General features: G+C 33.5%; 3 protein-coding genes across 4 annotated transcripts in view; all 3 read right to left on the bottom strand.

Annotated features, from left to right (window-relative positions):
- Positions 1-5245: 5245 nt before the first annotated feature.
- Positions 5246-15361, bottom strand: LOC128160135 (uncharacterized). The gene is made up of 14 exons (XM_052823414.1): positions 15257-15361; positions 13839-13893; positions 13083-13247; positions 12720-12788; positions 9698-9871; positions 9219-9251; positions 9053-9094; positions 8738-8791; positions 8460-8492; positions 7828-7842; positions 7533-7649; positions 6075-6325; positions 5826-5943; positions 5246-5648 (listed from the first exon to the last, which is right to left on the bottom strand). The coding sequence occupies exons 1-14, from the start codon at positions 15284-15286 to the stop codon at positions 5620-5622; spliced, it is 1185 nt and encodes a 394-aa protein (XP_052679374.1). The 5' UTR covers positions 15287-15361; the 3' UTR covers positions 5246-5619.
- A 1505-nt stretch (positions 15362-16866) lies between these two features.
- On the bottom strand, positions 16867-22278 carry LOC128172058 (serine/arginine repetitive matrix protein 1-like). 2 transcript variants are annotated; one of them, XM_052837915.1, is made up of 3 exons: positions 22123-22278; positions 19856-21882; positions 16867-17129 (listed from the first exon to the last, which is right to left on the bottom strand). In XM_052837915.1, exons 2-3 carry the CDS (start codon positions 21872-21874, stop codon positions 17076-17078), a joined length of 2073 nt encoding a protein of 690 aa, XP_052693875.1. In that variant the 5' UTR covers positions 21875-21882; positions 22123-22278; the 3' UTR covers positions 16867-17075. The 2 variants fall into 2 exon arrangements, with proteins under 2 accessions (XP_052693875.1, XP_052693818.1); XM_052837858.1 differs by lacking the exon at positions 16867-17129 and having other exon boundaries at positions 19634-21882.
- Positions 22279-22837: 559 nt separating this feature from the next.
- Positions 22838-27091, bottom strand: part of LOC128172882 (uncharacterized) — a 28760-nt gene continuing 24506 nt past the window's right edge. Inside the window, exons 19-21 of the mRNA XM_052838596.1 lie at positions 25230-25298; positions 24959-25124; positions 22838-23042 (exon numbers count right to left, since the gene is read on the bottom strand). Coding sequence (XP_052694556.1) covers positions 22924-23042; positions 24959-25124; positions 25230-25298 — 354 coding nt within the window. The 3' untranslated portion in view covers positions 22838-22923. The remainder of the gene's footprint in view (positions 23043-24958; positions 25125-25229; positions 25299-27091) is intronic.

Raw genomic sequence — 27091 nt, 5'->3', positions numbered from 1 at the left:
ATAAAGAGAAATCATGTTCAAACAAGTAACACTTTTTTAGGTTGATAGACAATTAGATAATTCCAGATTAATCTTTAAGCTTTTAGCGAAATTGACCTTTACAATTATAACTGAAACACACATGAAATACAATACATACATTTACAGTATCGGGTGAGTATAATTAAGAAAATCAGATGCCTTCTAAACTTAATAGTGTAATTAATCTAAATATGCTTAATAAGAAGGCAAATTAATATGTACTGCTGTCGTGAACTCCGCTTAGCAAACGGCAATTAAAATAGGTGTTTAAGTATTTGAGTACATATAGAGATTCAAAAATAGAATTGATGACGACGCCAACAACAGATTCCGGACAGCATGTCAGGTACTTGTTTGAAATCCTTTCCATAAGAAATACTTCTGTACAACAAACTCCACGTTTTGCTTTGAGATTTTTTACTTAAGTAAAAACTGTAAATTTATTTAGCAACGAACATATTGATGAATCTTCCAGACCGTCGTCTCGCATAATACTTCATATTGTCTGGCCAAATACTGAATACAGGGAAATATTCGCCCCTTTGTTCGCTTATTTCGCCCTCGTTGTCAGTGAGCAAATTTAAGAATGGGCGAATTCTAATGTCTCTTTTCTATTTTCTCTCTATATATATAACTGGTCTGAGAGAATTTAATACGGGGCGAAACTGTTTGCAAGTGAAGAAGTGCGGAAATTATACGGAGTAAAAAATAACCCTTTATAAATACCTTTTGATTGAAACGCTGTTCAATATTTTTGCTGCAAGTTTAAAAATTGAGCAAAATTGACAAACTGTACGTTGATGAATTGACAATTATGTAAGCTTTTAAAACGTTATAGGTTTTTTCACAAAACCTGTCAAATGTATAACTAAATCAAGCATTTTCATCCCTTCTAGTTTGCCTATATCTACTGTGTTCACAATGACCGATCCCAAATAAATCAGGACTTCACCACACACGTGTATTGAATATATTTTGCTTACTTGTTTTATTTATGCAAAACAAAGATAATACAATGCTAGAGCTATGAGAGATATACTTTGTATATGGTGCCGTATTAGTTCTGGTCTCTACACGTTTTTTTCTGCTTCTGCAAATAGCATGTACAAGTGATTAATGGGGTGCTTTTAAAGTAAATAAATTTAATTAAATCTTTTTCACCGGGGGGAAATCTACAATTTACATGTAGTATACTTTCCCCTTCCGCTGTTAGGATAACTCCCCTACGTTTTTGGTTCAGATTTTAGAAATATATTTATGGAAAGCCAATTAAAATTAAAATCTAAATCAATGTTTTGTACATTCCAAGGTTGCTTAAACCTTGCATACATATTGTTACGTGTTTGTAGACTAATTATTTTATATTGATACTGTTTTAATTTGTTATACGGAATACAGATAACTTTACCGACTTATTATTTGAAAATGTTTTGAAGTTGTAAATAAAAAAAGGTTCTGGAATTCTGAATGAAAATCTTTAGATTCAACAAATCACGTCGTTTGTTTGTTCGTCCGTCTATTTCTGCAATCTTGTTTAGGCCATATCCCTTCTGGATAATCATTGGAAATATCTACCGAAAGTACAAAGATCTTTTATAATTTGATTTTTTTCACCCAATAACTTAACGATAATCAAGCAGTTCGTACTCTTTTCTTATAAAACACGTTTCTTGAGTTTATTTTTGGTGTAATTTTCATATCATTTACATGGGTCTCGTGCATTTATGAATAGTGCACATTAATTGCCTACGTAAGAAAGGGACGTCCATTTCCCCCTATAATGATAGCATTAATGTTGTGCAATTTAATGTTTAACGGGTTTTTACAGGTATATGTCGTTTCCAAAAGAAGACCTTCCTTTATGTTTTCATCAATGGAAAGTTAAAATAACTGCAGTCTTTCATTTGAAAGAAGAGAATTTTGCATCTTCGCAAATTAGTAATAAGCAAACTTAAACCTAAACTAGCATTCAGTTAATGATGTCAAACATTAGGTTGGATAAGGTCCCAGGTCAAATACTATATGCAACTTTGGCCACGAATGAAAGGGGTATGATTTTTGTAAACTTTGACTACTTGTTTCTTCAAAAGATACCTATACCGATTTTAATTAAATTTTTGCTAAGAAATTTGGAGACGAGTTTAACATTAATATCCTTTCATAATGTATCTTAGATATTGCGCAATATTGTCAGAAAGCCATAAACAGGACTATACAGGTAGAAAGAGGGAGAGTCTACTATACAATAGGCTTTTTCGTGGTGGTAAGCTGGCTATAAAAAAGGGAAAATGATGCCACTTTTATAGGCAGCTTTCGGTGGGTAAACTTACTATATAGTCCCTTTTCTGGGGGAGAAGCTGCTTTATAGCCATTTTAACAGGGATAGATGTGACTTACTAAGGGGAAAGCGTACTATAAAACATCAAACACAATCTGAAGGGTTAGAATGGCTGTATATTGACCCCCCCCCCATGGTCTTCAGTAAGAATTTCGCTGAAAAGGTTCACTATATAGGCAGCCTAGGGGTAAATATATAGTAGGCAGCATACACGTATGTAGAATAAACCAAATCCCCATCCCAAGGGAAGCAATTAGAAATACACCAACCGGTAAATGAAAAAATAAGACCAAGAAAGAATATTACAAGTACTGGTATATAACCAAATTGGCGGCGGTGCGTTAGGAAATATTAAGAAGTTGGGATAATATTTTTACATCAAGAAAAATAAATAATGTTTGGTGCCTGTGATGCAATTAGAAAAACTCCCTTAATTCTTCCAATTATGTCAAAGCAGGAAGAGATCAAAAGAGAATATGATCTGTACATATGTATAGAATTTATTCTTTAGAGTTTTGAGTTACATGTACAAGTCAAATCAAGACCTATTTTGATATCTGACTCCCGAGGAATAAAGCGTTAATAACAATGATAGGGATAAATGAGCTATTTTAATTGTTATTTAACAAAAAATACCACTTTCACGCACAATAATAGTAGGCTATAGTAATAACTTAGCTGATTACAACAGGACCCAATGCTGGCAGATAGCCATGTGCACTTCAACATTATAAAGAGCTAATTATAAAACTATCATATTTATGTAAACATTTAGAAAACATATTTGTACAATGGTCATTAAATAGATGTAAGACAAGAAGATGGGTCCTTTGCCAATGTTCATTTCTGTCTTATTCTTAATATAAAAGTTTTATTACAGCAATTAGTCAAAAGGTGAAATCATCCAAATTATTTACACTATTAAATGTATTTGTTATGAAGATTGCTCAGACATGTCGGCCGTAACTGTGTGAAAAAGTTTGGATGTTAAATAGTCATAAAGTTGTCAAATACCCATTGTTTATGTCAAAGTTAATGTTGTCGGAGCAATTATCAGTCAAGAACTCTTTAACTGTTATTAGGATGATAAAACATCCTCTTCTTTATAAAAATTAAACAATGTGATAACTTGACATCTAGGGAATTCTATATCGTCTTAAGAATTTTTTGTACCATATGTCAATGAACTTGTTAATAAATGTGTAAACTAAAAAAACTTCTCTACTTCCATAGAGAGTTAATCGACGGTGAAAGAACCTGGTGTAGAAAACCCTGTAAGCACTTTACGATATCGATAGTACAACAACTCTTCCAAATTGCACACTGTTTACTTCTCTGTCTAGCAACAATATATTTAACAATATATTGAACACATATTCCATGAATAAAAGTGGAATCTAAATGTATTCCCTAATGTTTTTCACTGTTATTTCCTAAAAAAAAATTTATACATGGGGAAAACTGTTCTGATACTAAAATTACTTTAAAACCTCTAAACTTTTAAATAACTTAAATATTTTTTAAACCTTAAAAATAATTTACTCATTCACAATACGATAAAGTTTACAGATAAAATACATGCGTGTATCTATTTGATGTTAAAAAAAAGTTAAACAAACGGAAAAGTAAGACAACATCCGAGATTAATTTACCTGGAAGGAAATGTTAAAAGAGAGAAACAATGGCAAGTCAAATTCAAGTATTCCCTCATCTCTATTTATTATTCATGAGAATTAAATTATTTTAGGGGTTTTGATATTTGCCAGATATATACTTTTCTACTTACCTGGGAAATAGAATTTTGTATAAAACGAGAGTAATGCCCGACTTCTTTTATGTTTTATTTTTCTTTACTTAATTACATTATGCGGCTTTAAATTATATTTAAAAGTTTTAGGTTGCTAGTTACAGGGTCATGGATAACTTACAGTGATATTTGGGAAAGTTATTGGAGTTAAAATGCGTACATGGTGTCCGAGCAAAAGAAAAGTTACATTTAAAATTTAAGTTTCCATACTGAGTTGATGGTAAAGTGAAATCAGATACACATCTGATAGACCTCTTATCTGCATTTGTTAAAGGAGGGTTTGTGGTCGTTAGGCTGTACTTTCCTCTGTTGGACGAAGATACATCTAATATTAAATGTTCAAATTTGAAAACTTAAATATTTGAATTCTTTCTTGTCCTAATAATGGTTTAATGACAAAAATATTACATTTAAAAGATCGGATAATTGATTTGTTCACAACTAGCATTTTTAAGATGACAAATTCAGATATAATTAATGATGAATGTTCAGGTTTTTCTTTTCATAAAATGATTTAAAAAAACCAAGAGGCCCATAAGTCATGGGCCTTATCGGTCATCTGAGTAACAGCAGTGTGATTTTCGCAATGTATATTCATATGCATTAAAATTACAGAGCTAAAAAAATCATTTAGTAATATTCACAATATTATAACAGGCATTCTTCTTCATCATAATTATATACTTGATTCATGGGCATAATACCCAAGAGCAGAGAAGAAGATTTTTAAAGTATTAATGCAGTTTCACTTTTTATTTATTAGAGCCCCATCCTAACGCCTGAACCCCTGACACTGGGGCTATGAGTTTCACAATATTGGTGGAGAGACAAATGATTGCATAAATTTTTTATTTTTGTCCCATCTCTTAGACCCCCGGGGGAGGGGGGGGGGGGGCGGGCAGGGTCCATGAATTTTCGAATTTCCTATTATTTACTCCCCTTCACCCATAGATGCTTTTTTAAATTTGGTAAAAATGTTCAAAATTCCCGACCGATGAACGACGAACCACAAACGACGACGGACTGAAACTGACAGCAGTAGGTCACTTAAATGACTCAGGTGACTTAAAAAGCTAAGCTGATATCATACCATTTATTTGTTCTTTAAACAAGTGCATTTGAAGCAAAAAAACTTTCTATAAATGAATAAATAATTACAAATTTTTAAAAAAAAAATGCACAACATGAATCTGATACATTTGGTTACAAAATATAACAATATGTTATTTAGATAAACATACATAGATGTCGTAGCAAATCAATTCATTTTTACTTGATACACATATAATTTAGTCTAAATGTATATTAAAACATCATCTATCAACGTATTAATATTTTTTTTAAAATAAACAACATTACTGAAATATACTTCATTCTTGTTTGGTCTTCAAGTAATTAATGTCCGTAAAACACAGCGAACGTTTCTTAATACCAGTCGGATCCATAAACCATCTCATAGTGCAGCGGGAATAAATGGTTGGACTAGAATAAAAATAATCTTTTTAAATTAGACAACATAGTGCTAGCATCAATCTTATCATGTCAACGTATTTTCGATATCATGATGTTTAAATTATAGTTAAAGGAACATGCAGGCTTTGTTTTATATTTGATGTACTAAATTGCACAGAGAGAGAGAGAGAGAGAGTACTTTAATACCTGTTAAAGGAGGATTGCTTTCTGATTCTTGTGTATTAATACACGTTTCATTTGTTAGGACAACATTGTCGATGGCAATCATTGAATCGTTTAACAGGTTTTCCACCTCCAGTAAAATCTATAAAAAGTGAATTTTCATTTAATTACCATGTGTGTTGATCGCCACTTGCTTTCGTTATTTCAAATATGATAAAGCTTATAGGTATTCACTTATACGCTCTACTAAGGTGGACAATGAATTTTACTTACAACGAAATCGCTGGAAGTTGTGATGGTGACATTACTTTTCCTCCACACTTCGGAGTAATTTCTATCAGAAAAGACCGCTCTCATGTCCCCTGTGTTGGAATCAACGATTTGTACGTACAGGACCCCAGAGGGACCGGGAAGGTAGTACACGAAGGAGAGACAGAACACGGCGTTGAACTTACTTACAATAACATCGTTGGTGACAATGATATTTACACCGGGCAAATGATATTGAAATAACAGGTAGTTCCCTGCAAATGTAAACCAATGATTACTACGTTTTTCATTTTATTTGAATTTGACATTTTTATCTCCTCATTGTTATATTGAAATAACAGTTAGTTATCTGCAAATGTAAACCAATAATATATTTTTCATCTTATTTCATATAAATGTAACTTCATATGAAATTACAAAACGAAGATAAAAATGTCAAACTCAAAAAATGTATTAAAAAAAAGCAATAATGTATACACGTACAATAAATATAAATCTGGAGAGTTGACTCTTATATCAATTGTCTATAGATTTACTGGGTTTATTGGTAACAATCATAATTATTCTAATGTTATAAAAATTCAACAACTGGACACAAAGCTGAGACCTATAGAAAACTAATGATAACTGCTATCAAATGTTCACTCAGCCAAGATGCATTTTGAAGTGATATCTTTTATTTGCGTTTTGCGTTTATGCATTAGCAAGTTATGTAAATATTTTCTGCAATGATCGCTTCTTTCATAACTTGCAAGAAGCATAAAACAAAACATTTTATTGTTTATATTTCCATCTTTCTCTCAGCAAATTGATAAATTGATTGTAAAAAGTAAGAAAAAATTAACTAAATCATTATTAATATACACCAGGGTCCCGTTTCACAAAGATTTCCTAGGATGTTTCCTAAGATAGAACTTAAGATATGCGTAAGTTATAACTTAGGAAGTTCCTAAGATTTGGCATAGCTGTTTCACAAAACTTTCTTAGCGTAACGCAGTTGACTATAAAATTTTATCTTCAGATACATTGTAAGCCACTTGTAAATCATTTCGGTTTTTTTCGTCAAACTTATATCGATCATGTAAATTTTTTTCAATATGGCGTGGGTGTAAACTTTCTAAGTTAACGTAAAGACACATTACCTTATTCACATAGAAACAAATTAGAAAAAAGGTTAAAACGTGTAAATAGAGTGCAAATAGTGTAGTGCCTATGTGCATGTACTGAAATTTTGTATAATATTTTACCTTCACGATTAGATAAAAATAACGTAATAAAACTGTATGTGTACTCTTTGAAAACCCATCAATAAAACGGGTGTGTAAATTTCATTCCTGTATGTTTTTACAGAGCTATGATTAACAATAAGTTTACGAAAGAGACATAGGAACCCATACCTGGGGGATATAAATATTTTGGAATAAATTATGTCATGGTGCAAAAGAACGTGTGATACTGTACCTGAGTAGTACACTCCAAGATCAGAAACATTGCCAATTGTTTTGTTTTGCACGGTCCAATCCTCTATTCTAAACCACTCACAGGGTGTGTCAAAATCACATGAAATTTGTGTATAATCTTCAATGAAAATAATGAGCAAAAAAGATCAACTAGATAAGTTTTTTAAAATTCTTTTAATTTGTTTAAAATAATATTTTCAGCAGGTTAAAGTTTGTTATGTATACACGATAAAGATACATTTAATAAGAAGAAGAAATAGCAAGACGAATCCACAACTGAATGATAAATTACTTACCAACTTTTAATGGACCTAAAAAGTAACATAACATATAAATATTTAAGCATTGAATGCCAATTTTTTGAATGTCGTCGGCCTTATGACACACAAAGCATGTGCAGAAAAATTAAATTCAGTGCGGTATGCTACAGTACCGAAGATATTCAAATAAGCATTCCACGCTTACATTTTTATCAATTTTGTTATTTATACGAAGTATTTGTGTATCGTCGCTTTAAAACCATTATATAGTATATAGATACGATTTTAGTCAGTGATATGAAACATACATGGAATAGCTATATTTACATATCATTTAGTTTGTTTCCGCGACTTAGTTATAGAGTCAGAAACTTTGCCGAGAAGATCTTTTTATTAACGTATATATATGATTAAACGATTATTTTTCATTATTACATATCAAATTTGTGATGGAAGTTTAAATCTTTCATTTAATTTCACAACAAAAAATATATTCAAACCCGTGATGACGTTTATATTTGTGCTCATGCGTCCATATGTATTCATAGGAAATTGAACGTCGGGGATTTCCGATGCAAACATAAGGGTAAATATACATTGAATGTAAATATTAGAGAAGTATTGAACCAAAAAGGCAGTTTAAAAAGCAATCACTATTTTATACTTACCTATCCTACTTTGAAAGGAATGGTGAGCAATGTCTGAAACGTAGAAGTCCAGATATCAAAATTCTTCCCTCAAAAGAAACAATCAAACCCCAATACATTATTTTATGAATTCCATTAATCAAGGCATCACTAGCTATGCGGAGAAACATTTACAAAAGACTTAGTGAAAGTCACGTGGGATTATTAGTTATATATTTAATTTTTCCTATTCTCATTTATACAATTATAATTTTTATGTAAAAATAGTATTTTTGAAAACCTATTTCATTTCTAAATACCTTCCATCACACCTGTCGGCATTGAGTCCTCGGAGTTGGGTGGACCAAAATTACCTAAAAACAAAGAAAATGTAAGCTACAAAATCTGAAATTCAGCAAAGCCTAAAATCTTATTTGATAATTTTTTTTATAATATTTACTTCAGTAAATTTTGTTACAAAAACGTTAATAAATCAATACTTTGCTTACTTTCTATGGTTGTCATTGAGGAAATTTAATTTATTTTTTTGAAATTAGTTTGTCTTATCTCTTATTTAACTTTGAAAATCTTATTTTCAATTGTTATTGTTTGCGTATGAGGGGGTTGTTACAAACCATTGGTAACTGGAAAGGTTACATCGACAGGCTCGGGTCGACCTATAAAATATGTAGGAGTAGATATAGGAGCAAGTCTTAAAAAAATGGTCATTAGCAAACGGGGTTTTTTTAATCAGGAAAACGTGACATTTTTAATAATTACAATATTTAAATCAAAACTGACCTCCTAAAGGAAACGGTGGTTCTAGAGCTGGATCTGCAAAATATTAAATTATCAAATCATAACTTGGGCTGTATAGATGTGCAATTTACAGACCCATATTTTACAAGGGTTCATAAAAGTGCGATTATATGAGTCATTATAATTGGTATCAAATAATCAAAATGGTTTAGTCTATCAACATTTGTGCAATGATAAACTTTCCTTTAAGTACATCTTTCAAATAAAACAATTGTCAAAGCCTTTCAAACTAAAGGGGGTTTGGTGTTTTTACAAATAAGTGTGAAAGTACGTTTGGATTTATTTTAAAGAGCACTCCAGATATGCAATGCAAAAAACGCTCCAAAATAAGACTCCATAAATGATACATATGTTAATTAAACAATACTGCCGTCATCTTGAATGGTTTAACGGAAAATGTACACAAATGATGATTTTCTCCACACACTATATAAAGTAAATATTTTCGGGCGAAGTATTACCTTCTCCTTGAACTAGAAATAAGCCTCCAAAGTTTCCCCCATCAAACACGGGAGGTTGAGGTGGATCGTCGCCATTACTCGTTGATGTTGTGGCTTCTCGTCTGTCGTTTGGCGGCGGTGGGGGTGGTAGTTCAATGCCTCCGGCAAAGCCTCCATCTCCTAGCCCGCCATTATCTTTTGAGAATATGGTATAGAGAAACCACGCCTTTCATTTTTGTAGAGTAGTAGTATTGCATCGTGAAAAATTATCATGTTCGAATATATGTTTATTAAATTAATTATGGCACAAGTATCAATATTATTTCGAGACTTAGAATTCAAAAATAGTTCTCACATATCGTAGATAGCCTAACTGAATATACATGTGTTTATCAGAAAATGAGGAGTCAATCTACATCAGAGGATTCTATAAACAACCATTTTATATTTACGTTACTTTTCATTACATATGGAATCATGCCCAACAATAAAGCGTATATATGTTTAATTTAGACAACAATTTAGCAATAATGCTTTGCTATGCAATTTGATTTCAAATATCTGGAGATTTTCACCCTTTGACGGAAAAATAATTTCTAGATTTGTTAAAAATTAAACTGAATCTAGCTTGTCTCTTTCACTTTCAAGGGGCACGGTCACGAGTTTGGTCAAAAATTGTTTTTCCGATTTCAACGTTTACAGTGCTTCAATAAGGCATTTTATTAGGCAACCAAATTTTGAGTGTCATTCGTTAAGTTATAAGCGAGTTACAGAGGTTGCAATTCTTTGCCATGTAAGCAAAGTTTTTGTTTCATATTGAATGTTGAATTGAAAATTCCAGTTTTAGACCTAAAATGAATGTGTTAAACGTTATGAACTGTTTATTTTTGCTTAAAATGAATATGAAGATATAACAATCATCTTGAATAAGGTTTTTTACTGGTATATTAAACATATGTAAACAGAAACAGGGCACGCGCCCTGTTTACATCACAAAGAATTATGAGCCCTTTATCTTGCTTATCTTTGACTGACTCTCAAATTCCGTTCGATCATCAGAAATGTATTCCTAAAGCATTGTAAATCATAAAAACAAAAAATTAGAACTTGACTTAAATCGTGACCATGCCCCTTTAAGCCCCTTTCACAATTGGCGCACGAGCAGAAACGAACAAATATTCGTGCCACCGGAAAAATTAGATATGAATCGTAAATTGTTGCCGAAATAATCGCATATGAAAAAAGTATTCGTACGAATTCCGCACGATCTAAGCGTTGAGAGATGTAAACGCATTAAATCTTGCGATATATAATGCGTCTGCATGCGACTGTTGTACAATGAAAGTAAATGTTGAAAGATAATACGATAGGAACGCGCGAGAGAATAGGTGATAGGACGATTGAACGTGCGCCAATGTGATTGGACGTGCGATTATGCGTTCCATGGTACGAATGATCGTGCGAGTCAGAGAGGGTATATACACCGCCCATATTCAGTAGACATAGTTGAAATCGAGAAAAGATGCCGCCCAAGAAGATACAGATATGCAGCAGCATTTATTATTTTACCTCAATATGATTATTCTATTATATCTGATTTGTCTAGAAAGTCACTGACAGGGCGATGTCATAGGAATGAAAAAGCCGATATGAACATACGACGTAGACAAATATGATTAAATTGAAGATATTTAATCATTATGATTCTCTTTATATCTCAGAACCAACTTAACTATCTATGATTTATGAAAGAAAAGTGAGGCAGTTACATGGGAAATCAAACAATAACGACGTTAATGTTGCGACTGTTGAAAAGTCAAACATTATTAGAAATTTACGTATTTTGTGTAATCATATGTTGCTTGGTATAATAAAACGTTTATTGCATTCATGTTCAGGGAATATGAAGATTTATTCCCCAGAAAAACAAATTTCTCTCGGGCGAAGCCCTCGGGAAATATGATTTTTCTTGAGGGAATAAATCTTAACATGTATTTCCCTCACCATCATGCAATAAATATATATTGTAAATTGTGTTCTGAAACAGAGATACTTATACAGGGTATATATTCTAGTAGCAAAGCATGGCATATTGAGGCTGATAAGTCGTGCAATGATAGTAAAATTTTGCAAGAATACATGAGACACGTTGAGCAACAGTCTCATGGTCGCAAAACACCAGCGATTTATCTTACGATCTTTATAAATCGTGTATCACTCTTGCGAGTACACAAAACGTTGTAAAACGTTCGTACTAACGTTCTTGCGTTGCACTGCGATAATTTGGATCGCGTTCGGTCGCGTTTGATTAGTGTACATGTCCACTATTCAGAGGAGACTTGATGTGACCAGTTAAACGTATGCTACGAATGCGAGAGCTCGTGCAACGTAAACAAGGGCTCGTGCAACGTATGCGAGAGCTCATGCAAAGCTCATAACTTGCGATCGCAAAGTGGTGTAAAATGGTCGTGCGCCAATTGTGAAAGGGGCTTAAAAGTATCCAACAAAAACGTATTAAGATAGTGATGCAATTCTTACCGATGTGGAGGATTTTTATCATCTTGTTTTGACACAACTATTTGAACAACCTTTTATACACATTTAAGGTCTCTTCTCTTGTATAGTTTATTTTCTTTTACGTTTTTGCATAGCTTCAGCAACTGTCTATTCTTTACATTTAATACAAATCATTATTAAATGGGAATTAAGCAATCATTCACCATTTTATCATTGAATCTATTAGATTAGAATATCAGCCATCATCGTTTATGATGAACAACCGTACGTCAAAGAGCTCGAGATATTTTCGTTTCAATAATTTGAGAAAGTTTCAAATATCCTTATGGGATTCAATTTTGTATATTAAAAGATCGTGTTATACTAAGCATATATATATATTTCATCAAAATCTTGATAATAACTCACATTTTGATTCTTATATGAGAAGATATTTGAATCGATACGAGAAAATAAAGTCTTGTTTTTGCTCATATAGACCTTTTTTTTTTTTACTTGTGAACGTTTAAAACAAATGTTTCCCTACCCGAGAGTTCTTGGTTTTGACCACTGACTGAAGGAGTCACCGTCTGAGGGGCTGGCTCAGCATTACCGACTAGAGTGTTGAAAAAAAAGATAAAAAAGAATTTAGAACATAACCCCGTATATCCAGTTTTTTGTGAAAATGGGTAATATGTTTCTTTTTCTTTGCGTCAAACATTTTTGCAAATGAAACTTTTTTATCAAAAGCAAATGATACCAGACAATTATTTACAAAAAATAATCATTTTTGTGTGTCAAATTTTTGCGACTTACCAATGACCTCGAAAAGTTAAAAAAAAAAAATGCAAAAATAATAAGATACACGGATTACATTACAGGTATCTGGCAGGTTTCCAACAACTCTTACCAATTTCCCTGTATATAAAGATGGCCCCTACAGCCCCGACGGCCATGGATAGAATAGCCACGATGATGAATTGGATAATGGTTCCTTTTCTAGAGCCCTTATTTTTCTCCTCATTGACACTCGTCATCTGGAATCTGACATCGTCGGGCGAACTCGAGTTCGCCGCTACAGATGAAAAAATTATTGTTGTTGTACAAAATGTTTACATATATTAGATTCTGTTAATTGTTGCCTTTCCAATATTATTAGAATATTTAAATTAATGGTGAATAGTTTAGGTGAAGAATTCCGTAAAAATTAAATTTGAAAGATTTCTTGTGGGAGTTGATTTGATTTATTTATTATTATCTCAAAATCAACAATTTGTAATTGTGCATGACAAGTAAGCTGTATTTGATGAATTACGCTCATTTTCTCTAATAAGAATTCTCGATCTTTTCCTGAAAGAATTCCGAACAAAAAGCCCAAAAGAATCCTGCTGATAACACCATCAAGCTAAGCGATGCATTCTGCATCAGTAACCGAAATACGGTATTTCTTGAAAATTGTATCCAAGCATTTTTAACAGATAATAAATGTTAAAGATTCTTTTACATTCTTTTTTACACTCTTTTACAGAAGCAATTTTTTCATAATTTTTCGAGAATAGCATTTTGAATTAAAATTCTCACTGTTATGTGCAAAAAAGTGCGACAAATTACGGAAGGGAAACCATTGGTGGTGCTTGTTCGGCTGTCATATGTTATATAGCCTTACCTGCGGCTTTCAGCGAGTTCTCTGTGGCGCTTGGTACATCGTTCTCCTTATCAACCTATGATATAAATGAATACAGTAAAACAATAATGTCTATTTGTTTAATTATGGCGGGGATCAGCGTTTTTGGATTTATTTTCAACCTCACATTTAGAAGATTTTAACGAAAACTGCTAATTAAAAGCTGATCGCCGAATACGGGAATACTTGAAACAATATTTTAGTTCTTTGAACATATTTCATTAGACAAAACTGTAAGCAATTTGATTATATATGTAAAAAGAATGTATGTACGGGTGGTGTGCGTGAAGTATACATGTGTAAAAAAAAAATTAAAAAAATTCCATTTATATTAATGTAATTTAATATAAGTATGCTAGGAACAAAATTAATAAATCATGAAAATAAAATAAAAAGTGCGCAAAAATTTGTAGTCAAATGAAAGAACAATTTTTTTCTGAATTATTTCTTTCTTGAATCTTTTCATATACACAAATAAAATCAAACAATTTTCTATTGTTCTCATTTTGATATTTTTATTCTAGATTATTTTCATGAAGTGCTTAAACTAATCATATTGTAAACTTGACGTCTAGAAGCTTGTTTATAACTTTCATCTCCGTATATTTACATCTAACATGCATAATTTCCTCTTTTTCTTAAGGGATAATATAGTCAATTCATAGCTCTATACAAACAGCCAAACTGAAATTTATACGCCCAATTATCGATTGGTCGAAATCTACAGCGGCTGAAAGTGACAGGACTGAAATTGACACGCCCTTTTTATCGATTGGTCTGAATCTACAGCTACCTAAGTAAACTCACGGACTGCACGAAATAATTATGATGATGCATGACTCAAAGTCTCACAAGAGACGATTTGGCTGTTTCGTTTAGCTAACGTGCTTATGTACATTAACAACAATTTAGTGAATTTAACTAACTTTTCATAATCAATTTATTAATTAGTTAAAGAAAGATGTTTATATAAACAATAAAATGCTTTCTTTGATGATTCATGCGGGTTATGAAGGTAGCGATCATTGCAGGAAATATTAACATAACCCGCTAACGCGGGTTATGTATTGTTCCTGCAATGTCGCTACCTTTATATCCCCAATGAATAACCAAAGAAAGCATTTTATTGTTTAAATAATTTTATTGCATATAAGGAAAAAGTGTTATTGTTTCTATATAGGAAGATGCACTGGTATTCTTCGACCATTATAAGTACCATGCCATTTATTAAAGACCAATACAATGATATTTGGGTTTTTGTAAAATTTCATTTAATATATCGAAATTTAATAAACTCCAAAAATATTCAACAATCAGAAATAAATATTCCTTATTCTGAATTATGAATTATAACTGTAATAATAATATTACCCTAAGCACAGGTTTAAAATGATACTTACGACAGGGTTTTCGGGGGAAGTGACCGCCATCAATAAAGGTGGATGCTATCTCTTTAATGGATGTCTTTATTCTTTGCCATCCACCTGACCAGCACTTATATATATACCAATCTGATTCGAGGCTGATCTTGGAAATGAGATTCTGCTGGAATCCAGTTTCAGTCTAGGAAACACAACAATGGATCTATTACAGAATAACCATAGCAACGACATACGATTCGTGTTTAACAAGGTGTTAACAAACGACATGATGTGACTTAGGAATTATTTAATAGTATTTTTGCTTTTTCATTTTACACGTTTGGTGGGTTTTTTCTTTAAATCAAGAAAATGAGTTCTCAATGCTCTAATAAGACAACTCTAGTATATCAGAATCCAGATTAATTACCTCTCTTCACATTTCTCTCCGTGATAAAAAATAAATCCAGCCAGTTCAATTATTGCAAATTAATTGTTTATATGCTCGATAGTTGGCATTGTCTGTAGAATAGTACCAAAGTTAATAGATGAAAGATGATTAAGTAATTATATTCTATTGAGAAAAAACTTGTCACCGGGTTAACAGGTGTGTGACTGTCAGTCAATATATTGGGTCTCAATAGCTCATTGGTTAAATCGCTGTCACGGTACGCCAGAGGCCCTGGGTTCGAGTCCCCGGTTGAGACTTGAGGTTTTCACCACCTGTTACATACTATTTTGAGAATATTACTGATTTAGAGCCCAAATTAATTAAGAGGTTTGTCTCTCTGATTTTTGTAACCATTTTTGGTCACCTCTAGTTTGAAAATTCTCCATCATGTATTAATTTTTACTTGAATTTTTATATTCAACAATGCCAAATAAATTATAGCGAATGAAATAGTGGAAAAGAAAATCACATATTTTGAAAAGTTAATAAAGGGATTATATTATGTGGCGGATGGTTTTCAAGAAGAAAATGAACAATTTTCATATAACTAGGTAGTTTTAGAGTACTGTTATTTTTGTTTCCTAAATATTAGTGCAGACCAAGCTTCCAAATACTAGTAGTACATTATGATATCTTTATGATGTTCCGAAAAACACATTTAAACATTTTTTGTTATTTCTGTTGACATAATTTGGCATATATAGCTTATGCTTCATAAAAGGCATAATAGGGGAAAAACAAAACGTTGATGAGTTGGTGTCTTTGTGATGGTCAAAATACAAACAATGAGCAAACACGGACCTCCATTACATTGGAGGTGGGATCAGGTGTCTTGGAGGAGTAAGCATTCCGTTCCAACCGGTCACATATGCCGTGTGCTCGTTGTCACAGCATGTCCCTTGAAGCATTGTATTTGCTGACAAGGTCATTGTATCGACCATACAAGTTGCGTAAAGATGATTTTGGTCGAGGTTCTTTATTGTCTTGTTCCAGCAACTTGTTTGTTAGTTGCTTGCCCCGTTTACGACATTGTTTGTAGAAAGAGCATGTTCTCGTATAAGCTGAGAGACATAAACCCCATAAGCAGATGATGATGGTTTATTGCTACATACGTAGGGAGGTTGACGATGGAAAAATTTAAATCATCACCTTTATCGTATCATTTTGTAAATAATATAAAACAAAAAACAAAATATGGATTGATATGCAGGTATGTTATCACATTTTAATGATATTTAAAGCAGCAAACTGGTTTTTCTAAAAGGATGAATCTTTTTGAAATTTCACTGAAAATGTCTCCAGTTGTAGAATAAATTGATGGAACCTTTCGTCTTAGAGTTAACTCATAATGTAGAATTGGACTACACAAATAAGAACATTTTCAGCAGCTCACACCTGGTCCTCCTGACGTCAACCTGTAAGAGCCATGGTCCTTTTAATTGTGTTAACAGCATTCAGGCCAAACTGGAAAACAGAAAAGAAAAGATTGATCTACATGAGCATTTAAAGGGACATGGTCATGATTTTGGTCAAAAATTATTTTTCTGATTTCAATATTTACAATGCTTCAATAAGGCATTTTTAATAGGCCATAGAAATTTGAGAGTAATTTGTTGAGTTATAAGCGAGTTACAGAGCTTGAAATTCTTTGCTATGTAAACAAAGCGTTTGTGTACATTTTGAACGATAAAGTGAAAATTCTAGTTTTAGACATAAAATGAATCGTTTAAACGTTAGGAACTGTTTATCTATGCTTAAAATGAATAAAAAGATAGACAAATAAGCTGGAAAAAGATTATTTTACCGTATATTGAACCTATGTAAACAAAAACTGGGCACGAGCCTTGTTTACATGACAAAGAATAGTGAGCCCTGTATCTTGCTTATAACTCTACGGATCACTCTCAAATTTTTTTGGATCATTAGAAATGCAGTTCTAAACCATTTTAAATAATAAAAACAAAAAAATAGAATTTGACCAAAATCGTGACCATGCCCCTTTAAGGTATGTTAAGGTATGTTTATTATAGTGTAAAAAGCATCAAAAAGTGGGAAAGAAACCGCCAACCTTAATGTTAATTCAATTTAAGGTTACAAAACACGATGGTCATAACTAATGCAATCAGACTCGTGGGTGTGTATTATACTACTGACTTTTTAAATGAATTTCCTTTCAAATGATAAAAACATGTAAACTTGTATTCATGAAGCTAAAGCTTTCGTACAGACGACTCTCCATGCATTATGCTGCTGTGAAAATCAGAAGAAAAGAGTTGTGTTCCGCTGGCAGAACAAAAATGTCTGAATTTCTGGTTTTTCTTTCTTTCCTTTTTTTTTGGGGGGGGGGGGGTAAACATGCGCTTTAATTGTACATTTTTGGTTTAAAATGGCGTGAGGGTTGGTAAGAGCTGTACTGGGGTGTGACAAAAACTGTTGTCCGAATTTCCATTAAGTAGTGGATCATTTTATTAAAACAAAAACATACAAAAAGACAAATAACCTATAGCTAGAAAGAGCCGTCGGCAGATTATACAATATATATAATATATATTTCCCGGCGGGAAATCACAATCACGCTATGTTCCTGTGCGTTTCCGATAGTGATTTCATTGAATTTCTCTTCTTATGCGTTAATTCGATCTACACAACAAGCAATCCAAACTTTATACCAGGCATTTAAACTGGCTGCATCTGACATTGATTTGGTAATAACCAGTGAGTTGTTGTTCAACAAGATCCTGCGTTATACAATTTTTGCAAAATTCAACCCCCACCAGTAATTTCAATACTTTGATTCGTACATTACATGTTTAATTACAATGTTCCTTTGCTGTTGAAAAATTCAACCCAGTACATTTATAATTTACGTCATCAACAGTATTGTCTCCGTGGTTATGGTGTGAAAAAATGATAGGAAATTTTTATTGGATCTCGATAAATACAGGCCTAAAATTCATATTACTCTGTAATTGATTAATGTCACACCTTGAACATCGTTTCGTCACTGGTTTTGGATTTCTTCTCGGATACACGTGTTACATTTGTGTACATACGCGCAAAGTAATGAGAAATTGAGGAAAGCAATCATATGACACAAGACAGAGTTTGCACAATGGTACACTAAATTATATGTGATAAATCACACATTTCATAAAATGAATTCCAATGAATTTTAGCTAAGAAGACATATAAAGTATTATTAAAACATTAGCTAGTGAAAGTGCGAGGGATCCTTTCAGCAATATTTGCTGTAATAATTGGAAAACTTAATAAATCTTAATAGTATTATAGATTATAATAAATGACATTATCACATTTAAGATAATCTTGAATATTTTGCATTAATTTTTTATTCTTGGAGTAGGATAATAACGAAATTTGGTGTCTTTGTTACCTCAGACACAAATTGGTTTTCAACAACTCAAAGTATCATATTCTGTATTTATAAACTAAAGACTTAGTAGATACATTCGGGAATGTGTTTATGTGTATAATCTTCATGCTAAACTTATCCTTTTTTTCTTTAAAATTTTTTATACACGTTTTATAAAATGGGCTTGATGGTTGTATAGAGGACATGTCCATTTTCAGAAAAATATCGGAAAATCTTTGAATTTCAAATATAAGGATTATTTTTTCTTTATCAAAAAAAAGTTATGTAGAATAATGTCTTATTAATAATTTTTTAAGTAGATTTGATGAAAGATTTGTTGACCATCAAACACCTTAAGTTGTTTACAGAGAGTAAAAGACTGCAAGCAAATGTTTAATGGTCATTTTTTTTTTCTAGAGTTTAAACACGGCATAAGTCTAAATGATTAAAATGTAGCAAATACAGATAAATAAAAATGTATAGACTAAGTGCACAACATATGCTTAGAATGAACGTACATGTGATAATTAAGGTTGCCAAACCATGCATATGCAGAGGTAATGAGTTGATTATGGAAGAATATCTAATTATTCTTTTACGAATGCTAGTAGAAATGTGCAAGAAATAAAAACATGCAATGAAATATTTTTTTTCTTTTATTGTGAAAGACTTGTGGAGTACATAACGTAACGTTAATGATTATGAAAGCTTAGCGTCTAGGCATTTTGCTATACGCTTCTATGCTAGCTATAATTTCTGGCGGTAGATTTGAAGATCTAGGTGCCGAAGAAACAGAAGCCGGACTATTTTCAGATACCTGTTCACCAAACGGATTCTTGTGCACGTTGTCATACGCTTCTAACGCCGCCACGACCTCTGGCGGCAGACCCCGCCGTGAAGGTCCTGCTTCCGTTTGACTGTTACCTGTCGTCTCGTAGGGCCGGGGTGACAGTGTAACTGGTCGTTCTGGGTCCTCCTCCTTCTTTGGGATCTCTGGAGGCGGATTGTCCGGTTTAGTTGCTTCTACTTCTGCGGTTGTTATAGCAGGTATAATTACTGGTTCTGCTACTGGACTAGGCGAGGATGTATTTTCGATCGATGGTAGAGAAGCTGATGGGGTTGAGGGAGGAGTATTGTCTTTTACTGGCGGTGAATCTGGTTTCTTTTCTGCACTTACTGGAATAACAGGAACAACAACAGGTGCTGTTTGTTCAACTGGTGATGGAGTCCTTTTCTTTTCCTTACAAGGAGAACTGTTTCGACTCGGTGATAATTTTAATGGAACGACAGGTACAACGGTTGGTGAATCAGGACCAGGAGAAGAAGGTTCATTGACTGGCGAGGGAGATTTCTTCTTCGGGGACGGAGAAGGAGACTTGGATTTGGCGGGTTTCGTTTCATTGTCTTTTATCATTGCTCCACCCACAATAACTGCCGAAGCAGGAACAACCCTCGATCCTGCAGAGTCTGGTTTTGGACTAGGTGTTTTCTCTTTGGGTTGCGGCATTGGTGGTGTTGGTGTTCTATTTTTAACCGGAACAACAACAGTTCCACCAACAACAGTGCCGGCGGCAAATCCTGCGAGAGGCATGATGCTCGGGGAGTTTCTGTAATATCGCCTTGGGGACGGTGACCTGCGTCGTGGGGAAGGAGACCTGCTCCTCGGGGAAGGAGACCTCCGCCGGTATCCCCTGGGTGAAGGAGTGGGGCTCCGACGCCGTCTGTGATCACTAGCAATAACGACTGCAGCAGGCGCCACGTTATTAGGCAAAGGTTGTTGTTGTTCAATGGGTTGTGGAGACGGTTGTGGTGTGACCGTTTTAGCCGGAGTTTCAACTCGTTTCTTATTTGGGACACCGACAATGACGCTTTTTTTAACGATTTCAACTGGAGTCATTTCTCGAATAGAAGGCTCGGGGCTTGAAATGGGCGTGGTTTGAGTCCATCTTGAACACCGCTTTTTGCGTTTTAGATCGTCCGTTCCCGTACTTGCTGAAACCATCATCACAGACGTACCAACTGCCAAGCCGTTCTTTTCCGCTTCATTCACAAACGTCCTTTCCTTCTCGGGAGATCTTTCTCTTTTCTCCGCAACAACAATCGGCGCTGGGTGAGGCGGGGATTCGTCACGGATCGGCGCAGGTTCGGGACTCGTCATCTCTTGTTTTGCACTGTCCTCTCTCACTTTGTTCTCATTTATGTCAACATGCTTTAAACTTGCAACCGATTTTTCTTTTTTCCGTGGTTTTACCTCTTTCGGTTTTTTCACGTATTTTTCAGGGACGTCTTTTGTCGTATCCTTCCTTTTTCTAAAAGGGTAATAGTTATCCTTAGTGAGTTTATAATGTACATTCCCCTGATAAGGCCCTTGAACTCCTGATAAGGTGTTCATTATTGGGGGCTTGTATTCTTTCATTACTGGATTGTAATCACAGCCCCTATATTCGTGACATTTATAGTCCTTTAACGTAATGTCGGGTCCTAGCGGTTCCTCATAACAATGATACAGTTCAGCCCACTTATAGTCCGGTGTCCGTGGTCTGTTGAGACGAGGAGTCGGGGTAGGAACCCTGGGTCGCGGCGGCTTGAGGGCCGTGTAAAAGCGCGGTTTATATTCCTTCACAGTGTATTCCTGTACTTCGTTGTACGTTCGTATCTTGTCGTAAACGTGCTGGTTGTCGTATCTGTGGGTTTTAAGGGGTTGGTGAGCTTTGTCGTAGTGGTGGACCTTGTCGTAGGTCTTGACCTGGTAGGAATGGAATGCGGGCTGGTGGATCCGATAGTCGGGTCCTGTCCCGTAGACGGGGCCCCCAGGAAACTGGGAGGGGTCGGGCATGGCTGAATCTGAAGAATGAAACAAACATTTTGATACAGCTTGCATTGTTATCATCAGGAAACGACAAGCGAAAAGTTATTGCATGAAGAGAATATTTGGAAATAAGAATGCTGTTTGATTTACATGTACTACAGTCATCAATTTTAAAAAATACTAATCAATCGTTTCGTTTTCTTCATATTTACATAAAAAATCATTTTAAGAACTTTCTATTAATAATAAATGAAATTTCAGATATTTTTACTTACAGTTTAGCTCTTTCTCGTTGAAATCAGATAGGTATGAATAAGAAAACGGATCTTTTTGACATATTTAAAGTGATTTAGTTGACTGTGACGTCACGAACACAAACCTCAATCAAGTGCTCAAAGCGCGACGCCCTTTCATCGCTCCATTGTTCGGATATTTAAATCCCTGCTAGGAGAATTCCTTTTACTCATATATTTTGATTTTACTTAGTCGTGACAGGAATAGGCTTATTCAGTAAAGGCGAAATGACTTTATGAATATCAATAGAGCGCGTCATTATCATACCATACATAATATTTACCCTCACCAAGCACCCGAGGATCTCTCACGTACATTCATTGTGACGTCAGAAAGTTCCACAAAGTAGTGCATTGTGTGTTGAAAATTATTTTGCAGTTTTTCTGTGGAGAACGTCAAATACAAGGGTTGATAACCCTGGACTTGTCGAAATATTAATGTGTTGAACTTTGTAAATGTAAAAATTATTGTGTGCTAAAGTGTAATGCATGATTTTTGCATTATACATTCCGTATTATGTATCTAAATAACAAAAGTGTGAACTTAGAAACCTTTTGGCTGATATATCAAATACGTAAACAAACGAACAAATCGCATTGAAACTTGTTTGAAACGAGTATTTTTTTAAAACCATGATGTCAATATACGATCCTTAACAAGGCGAAAAAAAGTTCCGAAATATTAGTAAAACAACGAGAGATTTCCATTTTTTAATAAAAAGAAACAAAACAAACAATTTATGAACAAAGACATAAACTATGAGTTGGCGGTAAGCGTTGGACCTAAGGGGAGGTACAAAGCCCGCAATGTAGGGGGCAGTAGATCTTGGCCGCCTGGACGTTGGCGCAGATGTTGATACCGTCCAAGGCATTACAGTCCATCTTAGGGTCGTCCTGACAACCTACAGGAGATCGAGATCACAGTTAAATACTACATATCTGCATTTACAAACGGCAGACTTTTTGGACGATTCGGGAGGATGTTCAATACGAAATAAATCGGATATTTTTGGCATTCTATATAAGATAATAACAAAATTGTAAACAGAAACATAACTGTCCTTTGTTTCGGCGATTCGTCAATTAGATACTACATGACTGTAACACGAAGGCTATTACGAAATGCAGACTTTTTGGACGAATAGGGAGGATGTTTAATGTGAAATAAGTCAGATATTTTTGGTATTCTGTATAAGATAATAATAAAATTTTAATCAAAAATAGAATTCAACGTTCAAAACAAGTCCCGATTCTCTCTTGAAAAACACGCACACATGAGCATCTTATTGGTGTAACCGTGACTTGAAAAAAGAATCATTACATCGTAGGGTGCATTTAAATTGATATTTTCATATTCAGACATCGTGATTCACTTTGAATTGGCAATACATTAATAACAGGATATTCTTAACACTTTGTTTAGAGTTCTGCGTGCAATAAAGGGACTTGGGCACGATTTCAGCTTACATGTCTAGAGTGTTTAATATGGATATTGTTAATGCTTCCTCAAAATTTGAAAGTCAAATATCGATCGAGTAACAAGCCAGATATAGAGTTTCAAATTCTTTGTTTTGTGAGCAAAGATCGTCTTGTTTTTGCTTTTAATTAAATGGTGCTTTCTTTTGTTGAAAGCATTAATTTATAACACACTGAATTACAAAGAAATGGCAATTTCTTACTTCATAGTATTTGTAAACAAATATGGAAATCGAGCTTTGTTTACATAACAAGAGTTCTGACATTATATATCTCGCTTGCAATCTACTTTAACATCTAACATTCAAATTTTAGTAAATCTTTCAAAATGCACAAGTTAACTATTTTATACATGAAAACAAAAAAAAATGAAATAATGATCTCAAATCGTGTCTAAGTCCCTTTAATATAGCATAATAAAAAAGAAGACTTCACTGAACAAATACGAACAAAGACAGATCTGATTTTTACTAGTTTTATAGAGAATTCTAAAAATTGGAGACGTAAGCATCATTAAATTGCAAACATTTTATATCTATTTGCCACCATTTTCCTTCTGCATCTATGTCTTGAACTAAGGGATTTGATTGTAAAATGTCCTTTAGTCTAAATGGTGAAAGTGAGGAAATGATGAGGGTATACATTAATTTTATAAAAATACATTTAAAGTGTCCTTTAACTAATAGTGTCTCTTGATTTTGCGGTAATACTTTCGACGTTTGATTATTTCATTTGTTCACGACTTTTTAACGTCACAATCAGTCACGCTCTACATCAATCAATTTCTCGGGCAAAATATAAAGTACATCTGTCACATTTAAATGGTTTCAATTGAGGAAAACTGGTAAATTAAGAGTCGATATTTTTTACTTATATAGCCTCATTATTTTCTTGTGAGGCTGTCGTAATTCATGTATTTTCATCAATCACGATAGATAGATAGATAGATAGATAGATAGAAAGATAGATAGATAGATAGATAGATAGATAGATAGATAGATAGATAGATAGATAGATAGATAGATAGATAGATAGATAGATAGATAGATCGATCGATCGATCGATCGATCGATCGATCGATCGATCGATCGATAGATAGCTTTTGATCAACTTATCAAAGATGACTGGAAACGCACGCAGTATATGTTTCTTTCACTAAATAGTCATGGACTTATTGACAATTATTGACTTATTAAAAATTGTTAAATAGCAAAAGACATATGTGTAATGGGCATTCGCAATTTCTCCAAACAGAAAAGGGTGTTTTTATAAGCTCTGTCCGAGAGACCCGAAAAATTGCGATTTATGTATTGCGATGACCGAAATCTTTGACGGTATTTACCAGTGGCTGAGTGTCCATGAGACCCGTGCCCTCCGTGTATAGAAGACTTATCGATCAGATTCCTGTTACAGAGCGGGGAGTCGCAACACTTGACTTGGACCGTCTGGCCCTGGCGTTTTGCTATGCTGCGTCTTCCGATCACATTACCTTGTAGCGCATCGCATACCTAGAAAAAATAACCAACAGGAGATGAAATAACGACAAAAGGCGCCGGACTGAACGTAATCAATTCTGTTTGGACAAGTCAGATGATAATTAAATCAGATATTACCAGTTTGCTCTGACAGGTGAGTGAGAATCTCGTCTCCCCGTTAGCGATGAAAGCGGCCTCTTCACACACCTAGACAGAGGACTGCAGAATCAAACTCCCAGAAACATGACTCCATTAAGGATTACGTTTACTCAGGGGTGAAAAAAAATCCACTGATAGGAACGAAAAACTACTTATTGCACATTGTAGCCCCACTATTGTGGTGCTATTTTTCACTTTCAAATAACTAGGTCAATTACCTACTTTTTTTGCTAGAGACCTCTGAATGCTCTTTAAAAAAAATGTCAAAATTTGTCAAAATTGTCCACCATTTTCAAGGTTTTCTTTATTTTGTAATTATTAGAAATAATAAAACAATTTGTAGGTTGGGAAATGATAAAATACGAATAGCTTTACTAATTATATATTTGACTGAATCGTTTAAGCTCATATTTCAAGTTTAATTTAGTCCGAATTTCCTCTATCAATTTCCAAAATTGCAACCATTTTTGATTGACTTTTACAAAAAACTGACTAATAGGCGCTCCAAACCATTGTTTGCCTAAAACTGTTTTTGTTGTCTGTATTATGTTGACATTAACATTATATAAGGTCAATAATCAAAATTTCGAGATATTTATCTTGAATCAATTTTATGTATTAAATTAAAGATTTTTCCAATCGTGTACCAGCCAGTGATATAAATTTATAACGAGTAAATACAACCATAAAATATGTTAAATGATATGAAAAAACATATAGATACTTAACTTTTGCATTTACATTGCAACAGAAAGTTTTTAAGAGAAAAAATGAAAATGAAAAAATTAGTTCGAATTTCCTCTGTTTTAATATTAATATACCTTTGTCGGAGCATATCTTCCTCAAATAAACAAATTATGGATATCAATATCAATATTTGTTAATAACGATGTTATTTTATTTTTTTAAAACAACTTTGGACTTCAGATATTGAACTTTGTAAAAATATTTTTTGAGATCTCAAACCCTGAGTAAACGTAATCTTTAAGCGAAAGTTAACTGATCAGCACTACATATGGGTATTATTTTTTAATTCACACTGATATTATGTCTTGCAAATAATAATTCAAAAACAATTAGCCATCAAATACACCTACATTGCATTTTGATTTATATTATTTTCCTTGTCATAAACTCTGAATGAGTATCTGATGAGCATACAAAGAGTTTAGCTTAAAGCTGCATGGTCCGATTTTTTAGCTATTACAATATCAAATAATTTTCCATACCAACCAATTACCAAAGAAAGTTATAGAATTTCGCCTATTTACATCAGCAGAATCGGTCTCCTTTCAAAGTTAGAAATATTCAAAGTAAATAGAATTATTTCTTTATGAGCAAACAAAAAATTAAAACAAACCAGGGAATGTTTAGAAAATGGAGCCGTTTGGTTTTGTCCCCCGAATGATTTGGTTTATTCAACAAAGCAAACTCCAGAAATAATAGTGAACAATATGAACGTAAGTTTATTTTTGATTTGCCAAAATGTCATGACCTTTATTTACGTTGGGGGCAAATCTTAATATGAGGCGAAAAACGCGGTAATCTTTCGTGTCATTCGTTTTGAAAACAAATTTTGTATATCATTTTTTCTTTGAAAAATGGCTTTATTAATCGGGAATACTTCTGTAATGTCTTTTAATATACACATTCATGTACTTAGCATAACTATCGTTTAAAAGCGTTCACAATATTCGATATAAAATCAGACCAAGCAGCTTTAATAACTCAACTTTTTTCATTCTCTTTCCATAAATATTGAGCCCTTCTTTTCGAGGAAACTAGAACCGTCTAAAAAAGGCAAATGTCTTTCAGTCCTTTAAGTTAGAATCTTTCAAATT

Source organism: Crassostrea angulata, chromosome 1 (assembly GCF_025612915.1).
Source record: "Crassostrea angulata isolate pt1a10 chromosome 1, ASM2561291v2, whole genome shotgun sequence".
Classification (NCBI taxonomy): domain Eukaryota; kingdom Metazoa; phylum Mollusca; class Bivalvia; order Ostreida; family Ostreidae; genus Magallana; species Magallana angulata.
The sequence above is the reverse complement of the archived record's forward strand: the minus strand, read 5'-3'. Positions and strand labels throughout refer to the sequence as shown.

Excerpts from the sequence above, each read along its gene's own strand:
- LOC128172058 (XM_052837858.1), bottom strand. The coding sequence starts at position 21,874 with ATGCCCGACCCCTCCCAGTTTCCTGGGGGCCCCGTCTACGGGACAGGA.
- LOC128160135 (XM_052823414.1), bottom strand. The coding sequence starts at position 15,286 with ATGGCGGTCACTTCCCCCGAAAACCCTGTC. Across the intron at positions 9,872-12,719 it reads TCAAAACCAAGAACTCTCGG|ATAATGGCGGGCTAGGAGAT; the intron begins GTAGGGAAACAT and ends TATTCTCAAAAG. Across the intron at positions 5,944-6,074 it reads CAACTTCCAGCGATTTCGTT|ATTTTACTGGAGGTGGAAAA; the intron begins GTAAGTAAAATT and ends CACTTTTTATAG.